General features: G+C 45.6%; 1 protein-coding gene across 1 annotated transcript; it reads right to left on the bottom strand.

Annotated features, from left to right (window-relative positions):
- Positions 1 to 7,891: 7,891 nt before the first annotated feature.
- On the bottom strand, positions 7,892 to 8,794 carry LOC112107588 (olfactory receptor 52E2-like). Its single transcript, XM_024201349.1, has one exon. It carries the CDS (start codon positions 8,792 to 8,794, stop codon positions 7,892 to 7,894), a length of 903 nt encoding a protein of 300 aa, XP_024057117.1.
- Positions 8,795 to 12,470: the final 3,676 nt, after the last annotated feature.

Here is a 12,470-nt window from a genome sequence, read left to right as displayed (position 1 = left end):
AATGTGGAAGCAGAATTAAATCAGGGTAAATCTTTTAGTCAGGTTTAAGGATAGAGTGAAATGTAACCTTAACAACACAAACGTTGTAAGAGATGCTGCTTCACGCCTCACTTTTCTGCTCACTTTAGTTGATAAGAATGGAATGCTGATTTAAGCAGAAACCTTGAGATAATGTAGTGTCTGGAGGGAGTTTGTTAAAAAAAAGTATAACCGTTAGCCGTTGGTGCATGTAACGGGAAGGTGTAAATATTTGTCTTTTGCTGTTTGTAGGTCTACCTAAGATGAGCCCCCTCTCCCCCCCGTCCGACTGCAGTCTTCCCTTGCAATTGCTCATAATAAAACTGTCTCTGACTTGTTGCTAACAAACACAGAGTGAGGACTTGTTTTCTTCCACAATTTTGGTGCCGTGACTCGGATGGCAGCACCTGGCTGAGACAGCAGCAATCACTACAGACGGTTCCCCTCTGAACCCCAAGGCGCCAGACAAGAGGTAAGAGACCTTTTGAAATCTCTAGAGGTGTTCGGAGGAGGACTGCCCGCTTGGCTGTCTGTCCCTCTTGGGTTCACACCATGCACATTTATTGATTTTGCAGCAAGGACAGATGCAAAACGGTGCTGAGGAGATTGCCACCTCACATAAGGAAAGGTTGCAGCTGCATATCACATAAGGAAAATGTTATGATAAGTCCGGACGTAAGGAATTAAGATTATGGTTAAACAAGCTGCATCCAGGTATTGGGGGAAATGCATAAGACTGAGTGAATGAGTGAAGAGTGAATGCCGCTGACCAGGTCTGGGACTTAAGCTGACTCCAGCCGCCCCAGGACTACCCCATGTGGGAGTTCTGAAAGCAAGGGGGGTCAGCCGAACCTCATGACACAGCGGAAGCTTTCCCTTGCCAAGTCTGCTGACCAGGTCTGGGACTTAAGCCGCTGAGCGGTGGAACCTTGTGACCCAGTAGACCCTTTCCTCGGAGCGTGAGAGAGCAAAAGTTTTCCCTTACTTATTCACTGACCAGGTCTGGGACTTAAAACTGACTCCAGCCGCCCCAGGGTTACCCCGTGTGGGAGTTTGGAAAGCAAGGGGAGCCAGTGGAACCCCATGACCCGGTGAATTTTCCCTGAGTGCCTGAAAAATGGGTAGTGGTCAGTCTAAGAATATTCCCACACTGCCGAAAGGCACCCCTGTGTACTATATGTACGTGCATTATGGTCCTAGGACCTGTAACTATCTAGATAACTGGAATTTTTACACACGTGATAATCCATCTAAACAGTTTCCATTAGAAGGTACCTTCAATTTAGATAAGATTATACACCTCAGAGGAGCTTCTGAAACACCAAATACCCCTGACATACAGTGGGAACAATTTGTTTATTGGTGGGAGGAAGCCACAAAGACTCCATGAGTTTCGAGTGCAGAGTTTAAAGGACTCCCAGGAAAAGTTAAAAACCCAAGTGCAGGATTTAAAAACTAAATGCAAGACATCCGGATGTCCCCTTCCCCAAACTACCTCATCGACCCCCTCAGCTCCTTTGTATCCCCAATTAGTAAAGACTGGGAGCAAGGGGGAGACAGACGAGGACACTGGATTTTTTTCAACAGTGCTTCTCAGCAGGCTGTGCCTCTGGCAGGATGCAAGCAGCAGTCGCCGCTAGCCCCACCCCCCAGCATCTCGGGGCCACCCAGGCTATGCCTACTGGACCGGTAGCACCATCATCACCCCCACATGGATCGGCTGATCAGGCCGTTCATTCCGGAGAGGAAACTTTCCCTCCGCTGCCCTATCTACATCAGCAGCCAAGGGCTGTTCCTGATCTCTCCCACATCTCACTCAGTTCTCATACTTACAGCCCTGTCGCCAATCACACTAGGAGCCGACCAGACCAGTCAGCAGTGTTCCAGGCCCCTTAAGGCAATTGCCTGGTGAAGGAGGCTTGGTCACGGTACATGCCCCCTGGACACCAGGGGATCTTAGAAATTTAGTTAAGGAGTTTCCTAATATTAGAGAAGAACTGGGAAAATTTAGAGAGGAACTCGAGACAGTGATTCAATGTTGCAATCCATCATGGGCGGACATTAACCAACTCTTGAGAGTAGTCCTGCCATCTGAAGTCCAACAACGGCTACTTGCTCAGACCGACTGGCCCAACGTGGACCCCGGAAATGGGGATGCCCGTGCGCAGGCTAGGAATCGCCTCGTGATCGCCATTCCAGAAATTTGCCCCAGGAAAACGGATTGGACAAAGATCAAAAACTGTAAACAGAACAAAGGCGAGTCCCCCGCCGATTATTTAGATTGAAGAAAATGTTTGAACAGTATTCGGGGATTTCCCAGCCAGCTAACAATGCCAGAGAGGCAGTATGGGCTGCTTTTGTCCAAGAACTCTTGCCAAAGGTTCAACAGCAGTTAAAATTGATCTGCATTAGCTGGCAAACTAAGCCCCTTTCTGAATTGGTGACAGTTGCCAACCATTGTACAGCTTGCATAGAGGAGAAGAAAGAAAGTTCTGAAACCAAACTACTGGCCTTGCAGTTGCAGATTTATCAACATAAAGGCTGTGGGGTAATGAGGGGTAGGAGAGGACAAGGTTGGGGAAGAGGAAGGGGAAGATGGAGAGGTCCCTCACGCTCTGACTCAACAGGGAACAATACGCGCCATTGCTGTGGCTAGGAGAGGAATTGGAAAAATGAATGCCCTAACCGACCTCCTCAGATACCTCCACCCCCATTCCCGAACCCTGATGCACATGCTTTTTCTCCTCCACAAAATAATTCCTATTAGGACAGCCTGAGAGAAAGTATCTGCATCATGCATCCTTTCATTCCTTTTGATCCAAAGGACCCATATGTAAATTGTAAAATCGAAGGACAATCTGTAGCTTTTCTTGTAGATACTGCTGCTAGCAGATCAGCTTTAAGGTTCTTTGAGTTTCTCTCCTTCCCCTTGTCATCCTCCTTTATTAGTGCCATTGGTATTTCAAATCAGCCTGTACCTCATCCTGCTACTAAACCCCTTTCTGTTTCCTTGGGACCCATTTCTGATCAACATGCCTTTTTACTCAGCCGGTCCTCTCCTGTTAATTTGCTGGGAAGAGATCTTTTGTGCAAATTGGGCTGCACTATCTATTGCACGCCAGACGGCGTGTTCTTAGAAGTTCCTGATGAGAATACCAACCAAGTACTGGGCCACCCTTCAAACAACTGAGCCAGCCCAATCAAATGCAACTCTCAGCAATGATCTTATTAAGCTGTTGTCACAACTATGGTGCTCTCTGGATGGCCGCCTGGTTGCGCCTAAGGTGCTCTTGCCCTACTTTGCTCACATGGACCATGGGGTGGCACACGTGAGCAAAGGGGGGATGATTGCTGCAGTTAAACAAGACTGGTATGCACCAAAATGTTCTTCTGTAGCCCAACATTACTGTCAACAGTGTGCAGTCTGCCAGCAACATAATGTTGGAAAAGCAGTCAGAGTTAGAAAGGCAGCACATCCCCCTCCTTGGGGACCCTTTGTAAATATTCAGATTGATTTTATTCAAATGTCTAAATTCTGTAATTATGAGATCTTATACCACGATTTGGCATACCTGTTGGTATCAACAGTGATTGTGGAACTAATTTTATTGGATAGATTGTAAAAGAGTTATGTGCAGCCTTACAGATCCAACACAACCTCCACTGTCCCCATCATCCGCAGTCTGCCGGGACAGTAGAACTTCAGAATGGGATTTTGAAAAATAAACTTGCCAAGATCTGTGCGGAAACAAACTTAATTTGACCAGATGCCCTTCCGTTAGCATTAATGAGCATGAGGGCCACCCCCAACCGAAAGACTGGACATAGCCCTCATGAAATCCTGACAGGGCAGCCGATGCGACTTCCAGCAGCGCCTCCTCTGACCCTTGCCCAAATGGACATTCATTTGATGGATGATACAATGATTAATTACTGTCAGGCATTAATTAAATGTGTTAGGTCTCTTTATTCACAGGTGAAAGAGGCACTACCTAAGGATCCTGAGCAGCCCTGCCACTCGCTGGAACCAGGGGACCGGATCTACATAAAGGTCCATCAAGGAAAGACCACTCTAACCCCGTGCTGGAAAAGCCCTTATCAAGTTTTGCTGACTACCAACACCGCCGTGAAGTACCAAGGCCTAACTGCCTTGACCCACGCTTCTCACCGCAAAATGGCCCCACCGCCTCAAGATGATGCAGCTCCTACTACTGATCAACCTATCTCTCCTTCTGATACCTCTTTCCCTCCTGAACAGTGGGAAACAAAGGCAAGGTGAAGTGCTAGTAAACTCTCCCTTGTCCACTAACAGAACCATCATATAGCCAGCATCTGTTAAAGATACCAAACCACTACAGGGTGACATGCTAGTACCCTCTCCCCTGCATGATCCTGCACCACAACTATGCCGGGAAAGAAGAAGGAACACTCACTCTGCCAAAACCGCCAAAGTCCAGGGATTCCTGACTACAAAAGACACTAAGAATTGGCCCTGGTGGAGGAGATGGAGTATTGTAAATTGGCAGGGAGTGTCAAGGCTGTATCCTCACTTTGAACTTTACGGTACAACTGTGGGGGCCAGCATGAAGACTTCTAAGCTTAACTACCAGCTTAGATCTGGTCTGCTGCCACCATTCCCAAAGCTAATTCCCTTCCCTGGGAAGCCTTGAGAAACCTTTCACCAATTCCCTGGTGAATACAGATCCAAACCCCTTGGATCTTAAGACAAGGAGAAATTAACCATCCCCCTCCTTTCTCCCACCAACTCCTGGTGAATACAGATCCAAACCCCTTGGATCTTAAGACAAGGAGAAATTAACCATCCCCCTCCTTTCTGCCACCAACTCCTGATGAATACAGATCCAAACCCCTTAGATCTTAAAACAAGGAGAAATAGACCATCCCCCTCCTTTCTTCCACCAACTCCTGGTGAATACTGATCCAACCCCCTTGGATCTAAAACAAGGAAAAATCAATCAGGTTCTTAAAAAGAAGACTTTTAATTAAAGAAAAAGGTAAAAATCATCTCTGTAAAATCAGTATGGAAAATAACTTTACAGGGTAATCAAATTTAAAGAGCTCAGAGGACTCCCCTCTAGTCTTAGGTTCAAAGTACAGCAAACAAAGATAAACATTCTAGTAAAAGGTACATTTACAAGTTGAGAAAACAAAGGAAAACTAACACGCCTTGCCTGGCTTTTTACTTACAAGTTTGAAATATGAGAGACTTGTTTAGAAAGATGTGGAGAACCTGGATTGATGTCTGGTCCCTCTCAGTCCCAAGAGCGAACAACAACCAAAACAAAGAGCACAAACAAAAGCCTTTCCCCCCCCCAAGATTTGAAAGTTTCTTGTCCCCTTATTGGTCCTTTGGGTCAGGTGTCAGCAGGGCCGGCTCTGGCTTTTTCACCGCCCCAGGCGAAAAAGCCTCTGCCGGCCCGGCCCCGGCTCGCCCCCCCCGGTGGCCAGAGTGCCGGGGGCAGGGCGCCGGGGGGAGGGCGGCCGGAGCCCTGGGGGGAGGGCGGCGAGCCCCGGCTGGGGCTCGGGTCTCCCCCTCTGGTGGCCAGAGCGCCTGGGGCAGGGCAGCGAGCCCCGGCTAGGACTCGGCTCTTCCCCCCGGCGGCCAGAGCGCAGGGCGGCGGGCCCCGGCAGGGGCTCGCCGCTCTCCCCCCAGCGGCCGGGGGGAGGGCGGTGAGCCCTGCTGTGGCCCCGCTCTCCCTGGCGGCCGGAGCGCCGCGCCGCGCTGCCCCCCTCCAGGTGCTGCCCCAAGCACCAGCTTGGGTGCCTGGTGCCTGGAGCCGGCCCTGGGTGTCAGCCAGGTTACCCGAGCTTCTTAACCCTTTACAGGTAAAAGGATTTTGAGTCTCTGGCCAGTAGGGATTTTATAGTACTGTACACAGGAGAGCTGTTACCCTGCCCTTTATAGTTATGACAGGGAGGAATTTGCGGGGACCGTGATTGGTAGTGTGGAGTTGAGTGGTGGGCTGGGCTGGGCTCTGCACTTATGGACAAGTACCATCAGGATGCACTGCCCTCCCTAATTGGCTTCTGGATGATGAATACCAAAAGTGCCTTGCTGCCACAGACACTGCCCCCACCAGCTCCTCCACAACCTCTACCACCCCTGTAACTTACCCAAATATCAACAATCCCATATATTCAGATGGAACTCAATAGCCAAGGCCTTCATACCTTAGTGATTTATTTAAATATTGTTTGGAAAATTTATTTTTTAAGGTTCAGAGTATCTCATACAAGTGAACAACTGAGTGGAAAACAGATGGGTCAGTAGAGATAGAAGTGTATGAGATCACTACAAACAAGCTTCAAAAATCTGTCATTGAGATTAGTGGGTTTCATAATGGGGTTGACATGATGGCCGTTCCCAGAGCTTGCAATATATTGGAAGGAAGGGGTCCTCATTGTTATTTGGTTACCCAAGTAGTAAATGATCAAATTCACATTCAGAAAATGTGTTCCACTGATGGCAATTTTACCTGTACTAAAGTAATCCCGATAACTAGTAACTTAACCTGCACCATACTGCAGTATTCCCCTTCCGATGCCCTTAATGGTGATGCTTCCCAGAGCTATATGAGAATTGTTAACCAACAAATGTCGTATGACACTGTACTAAAGAGAGATGTGCTAGGATATCGATGGACAATGGTTAATGCCACACTAAGGATTGTAACATTCACACTGCCATTATCCAGTTTTCAGGTCACCTCTGTGTACCCTAATTGCTCCAAGGGGGCTGCCATTTGGTTAGCAGAGCAAAGGGCATGGGTCTTCTCAAGAAGGAAAAGAGATTGGAGTGAATGCCTATGGGATGGTGCCAATAGTGCAGCAGGAATTTGGAAGCTTTGCAAGGGCCAACAGCAAGAGGAAAAACTAGGGCAGCTGGAGAAAGCCACAGGACGTGTTTCTGGAGCACAGCTAGCCCACGTACAGGCTGCAATCAGTGAATTGCATGTAATCACCACCCTCAGCTCTATGACCCAGGAACTGCTAACAAGAATGGTACTTAACATCACTGAGGCTGGGAAGGCTCTTCCCCTCCCCCAACAGCTCCTACTGGGGTTGGAGGCTTGAACTCCTGCCAGATGAAGCTGAGTCATCCCGAGCTCCGGGCTTCTGACCCCTTCTGCCGAGCTGCTCCATATGAATCACATGATGACTGCCATGTTCTGTTCATTCCCTCTGAAGCACCTGGCACTGGGCACTGTCAGAAGCTACTGGGCTACATTGACCATTAGTTTTACCCTTTATGGCCATTCTGGTCTTCTTATTTAGATCCCAGATGTATCTGCCTCCTGCTGTATCCCACTATACCCCATTCCCCTCCCAGAGCTGAGATAGATCCCAGGACTCCTGATGGGGTCTCTCTCTCCACAGAGTTAGTAACAAATTAAGAATCAACATTAAAATGTCAATACTAACCAGTGCCCCTTAAGTGACTTGCAATAAGATTTGAGAACATATTAGTTTAAGATATGACTGGGTAGCAGCTGACAAGGGGAAGGAAGACAGGAGTAAGTGAGAGGGGCAGCACCTTGGGGAGAAGACACACAGCAGGGTTGAGGCTTGACAGAAGAGGTGAGGCAAGATTGCAATTTCAGGGATCCAGTTATCAGCAATTAGAAAGGTGGCAACCAAGTGTAGTGTACATAGACTGGCTCCCCAGTTCATCACATTGACACAGCACAGTAATGACAGGAAAGGGTTTAATGTCTCTCTGTCTGTCCAGTAAGTGATTCAGGGAGGAGGCCCAAGCACCATGGACCAAGCTGCTTAATTTGAGAGCCAGAGCACAAGGAGAAAACATTTAGGGCTCTTTATGAATAAAGAGCTGGAGCAGTCTGTCCTGGATCTATTTCGTCCTCACCCCATAAATGATGGGGTGTAGCATGGGTGGCACCAGCTGGTACACAATGGTAATAAGAATGAGGAAATGCAGTGGCACATTGTGGCCAAACCGCTGCATAAGAGAGGAGAATAAATCTGGGATGTACAAAGCTGAGATGGCACAAACATGAGAGATGCAGGTTCCAAAAGTTTTGAGCCGGGCATCCTTTGTGGGGAGGCGGAAGATGGCCCTGAGGATCAGAGTATAGGACACGGCGATAAAAAACACATCCATTCCGATCACAGAGAAAAGATTAAACAGTCCATAGTAACTATTGATGCGGATGTCAGCACAGGCCAGCTTCACCACAGCTATATGCCCACAATAGAAGTGGGGGATGATGTTGGTTCTGCAATATGGCCACCGCTTGACCAGGAAGGGATAGGGTAATGTGAGTATGACACTACGCAGCAGCACAGCCAGGCCTATCTTGGCCACAGCAGAGTTTGTCAGGGTGGTGGAATATCGCAGAGGATTGCAGATGGCAACGTAGCGATCAAAAGCCATGGCGACAAGCATTCCAGACTCCATTGTTGAGAATGAATGAATGAAGTACATCTGGGTGAGGCAGGCACTGAAACTGATCTCCCTGGAATTGAACCAGAAGATGCTCAGCATTTTGGGTACGGTGGATGTGGACATGACCAGGTCGGTGATGGCCAGCATGCAGAGGAAATAGTACATGGGCTCGTGGAGGCTCGGCTCCGTCTTCACGATGAAGAGGATGGTGAAGTTCCCCAACACGGCTATGGCGTACATAGCACAGAAGGGAATGGAGATCCAAATATGGGCTGCCTCCAGGCCAGGAATGCCAAGTAGGATGAAGGTGGAGGGGTTGGTGAAGTCGGTTGTGTTGGAATCTGACATAGATTATTGGAGAAAGTGTCCAGCTCTGAGGCATAAGGGTGTCTCCTGTATTTACCGTATGCTCCACTGACTTTCTGTGTGTTCCCAGGATCTAGGGTGATGTCTGCAGTAGAAATGCCTGAATGGAGAGACAATGTTAATATGAGACTCTGCATGCACTAGTAGAGGCTGTTCCCATGGGAGAAGAAGATTGATCTCTCTTCATACACTGAAAAATGACATTTTCATTATTCAGAGAAAATAACTATGAACAATGACCCTACTAAATCCAATTTCATATTTTTGTTGTGCTCCCTGCATTAAGAATTCCTCCACTTTTTGGTGGGGGAAATTTAAGAGGCACCAGCAGGAAACACAGTGTGGATACTCATTATCTATCATTGTTCCTTAATGCAATGAGTGCCAGGATAGGGAGTCTATACTGAAGGGAGTTCCTCATTCATCCAGTTGCTCAAAATCAGAGAGAGGAAAAAAAACAAACTTTTACGAAGACATGTGTTGAGAGAAACATCCCAACTAGCACATACCTCAGGGAAAAGACCTGGGCGCCATTGATAGCAGCTCAAGACAAACACCTGCTCATTCGCAGCAGTGAACAAAACAAAATAATGTTCAGATCCCTAAGATATGGGATGGAGCATAACATGTTCGGGATATGTGGTCAGTTTTGGTCACCCAGTCTCTATTGAGGCTAGAAAAGTCCGGGACTCTTTATTTTTACAAGAGAGAAATATGAGAACGTATGATATAGGAGAGGAAAATAAAAAAATGATACTGATTTACATTCAAATGGACAGTTCCCAACCAGTACTATCGATAGACACTAGGTGCTCCAAGAGGACTAATTCCCCAAAGCTGAGGAAAATTATCAGCAAAATTGATTGGGAGGAAAAATTTTGACAAAAAATATGAATGAATATTGGTAATTCTTTGATAACAGTTTATTAGATAGTGGAAAACTCAGGATTCCACAGTCAACAAAGTGAACAACTTTGGGTAAAACCCAGATCAGTGGCAAAGTGAAGGCAGCAATTAGGGGGAAGGAAGCAATATGTAACAAATAGGAAAAAGGGAAAACAGCTTGCCAAGAATAGAAATCGGAAGTTCAGAAAATTGATAAAGAATGTTAAGACATCTTTGAAAACTCCATGTTTGGCAGGGCTCTGGATCACAAAAAGGAGGTTATTAATTATATTAAGAACAAATAAAATCCTAATGAAGATTTATGTCAATTCCCGTGTTAAATATAAAGTATTAAAAAATAAAGGGAGAGGGTTTTTTATAAAAGAATTGACAAGGTTAAGAAACAGTGGAAAAGCTGATATGGGATTAGTTCAAGAAAAAGTCTAGAAATGTAAGTAATGCCAGCCACCAACAGGGTTTAAGTTAAACAGATCTTGTCATCCTTTTATGAGAGTACACATTGGTTGATCAAGGGAACAACGCTGATGCAACGAACCTTAATTTCTCAGAGGCATTTGATTTAGTAGTGGAAAATATTCAGGGGAAGGATTTTACCTCTGCACATGGGATTGGTGAAACAAACTGCATCCAGTTCTGGGGTCCACATTTGAAAAAAGATGTTGAAAACTTGGAGACGGTGCAGAAAAGAGCCACAAAAATGATTGGAGGATAGAGAATAAGCTGGATCATTAGACTTGAGGGTGTATATCTCTTTAACTTATCAAAAAGATGATCAAGCAGAGACTTTAATCATGAGTAATAACAAGCTCTGTAATCTACCAGAGAAAGGCTGAGCAAGACCGAGGGGCTGGAAGCTGAAGCCAGGCAAATTCCAGCTAGAAATTAGGGCCAAATATTTAGCAGTGAGGGTGATTAACCATTGTTTGTTTCAGTTTTCACCAAGATGGTTGGTGATGTTTGGACACCTAAAATAGTGAATGCCAGTGAAAATGGGGTAGGTTCAGATGTTAAATAGGGAAAGAACAAGTTAAAAGTTGCTTGGACAAGTTAGATATCTTCAAGTCACCAGGGCCTGATGAAATATATCCTAGAATACTCTGAGGGAACTAACTGAGGAGATATCTGAACCATTAGTTATTATCTTTCAAATGTCATGGAAGATGGGGGAGATTCCAGAAGACTGGTGCCTATCTATAAAAAGGGAAATAAGGGCAACCCATGCTACTACAGACCAGTTAGCTTAACTTCTGTACCAGGTAAAATAATGGAGCAAATAATTATGGAATCAATTTGTAAACATCTAGAAGATAATAAATTGATAAGTGATAGTCAGCATGGATTTGTCAAGAACAAATCATGTCAAATCAACCTGAGTACAGATTTTGATACCGTCTTGCATGACCTTCTCATTACCAAACTAGGGAAATACAAGCTAGTTGGAGCTACTATTCGGGAATGCATAACTGATTGAAAAACTGCTCCCAGTGAGTAGTTATCAGTGGTTCACAGTGATGCTGAAAGGGCATAACAAGTGGCGTTCCGCAGGGATGAATTCTATGTCCGGTTCTTTTCAATGTCTTCATCAATGATTTAGATCATGGCATAGAGAGTACACATATTAAGTTTGCAGACGATACTAAGTTAGGAGGGGTTGCAAGTCTTTTGGAGGATTGGATAAACATTCAAAATGGTCTGGAAAAACTGGAGAAAAGGACGATTAGGGGTTTTGAAAAGACGACCTATGAGGGAAGACTGAAAGATCTAGGTTTGTTTAGTCTGAATAAGAAAAGACTGAGGGGGGACATGATAACAATTTTCAAATACCGAAAAGGCTGTTACAATGAGGGAGAAAAACTGCTCTCCTTAACCTCTGAAGGGAAGACAAGAAGCAATGTAAAAAGTAAAAAACTTAAACTCCAGCAAGGGAGGTTTAGGTTGGACATTAGGAAAAATGTTTCAAAAATGGCAAATGCAGTGTTTGGTTATATTAGCAGAAATATAGCATGCAAGTCATGTTACGTGATAGTATTCCTCTACTCGGTGTGGGTTAGGTCTCAATTGGAGTAATGTGTCCAATTTTGCTCACCAATTAACAGAAAGGATGTAGAGAACCTGGAAAGGATCCATAGGCAAGTAACAAATGTTACACAAGGGATGGAAAGCAAGCCATATGAGCAAGCCAAAGGAACCAGTATGTTTATTTGGAAAATAGGAGATTAATGGGGGACATGAAAGTGGTCCTCAAACACTTGAAAGGCGGCCATAAAAAGGTGGAGGAAAGTTATTCTATCTTACCACAGAGGGGCAGGACAAGAGCCAATGGGTTTAAATTCCAGGATAGCAGATATAAATTAGATTTCAGGAAAATCTTCCTGACTTTTAGAACAGGAGGCGAATGGAACAGACTCCCAGGGAAGTCATGGAAGCTCCTTCTGTAGAGGTTTTTCACAGACCTGTGAATAGCCATGAGTCTTAGACGACTAAGACAAAACAAATTCTGCATCTTGTCAGGGGGACAGACTAGCTGTCCTTTGTGTTCCCTTATAACTCTATGGCTCTATCATTCTATGATGTAAAATCCTAGTGTAGACTTGGCCTTAGTCACACACAACTCTTTTGGCTGAATACGGAGGCAACTGAGTGAAATGCAATGGGCCTGTGTATTATGGCCATTCTTATGTTCTGATGTATGTTCTTATGTTAACAGCCAGAGCTTTGACAGACTCTTTGACAGGGTAACAAGCAGTGTGGA

The sequence above is a fragment of the Terrapene carolina genome, unplaced genomic scaffold (assembly GCF_002925995.2).
Source record: "Terrapene carolina triunguis isolate 2854851 unplaced genomic scaffold, T_m_triunguis-2.0 Scaffold34780, whole genome shotgun sequence".
NCBI classification, from domain to species: Eukaryota; Metazoa; Chordata; order Testudines; family Emydidae; genus Terrapene; species Terrapene triunguis.
This window is presented reverse-complemented; position numbering and strand designations above follow the sequence as displayed.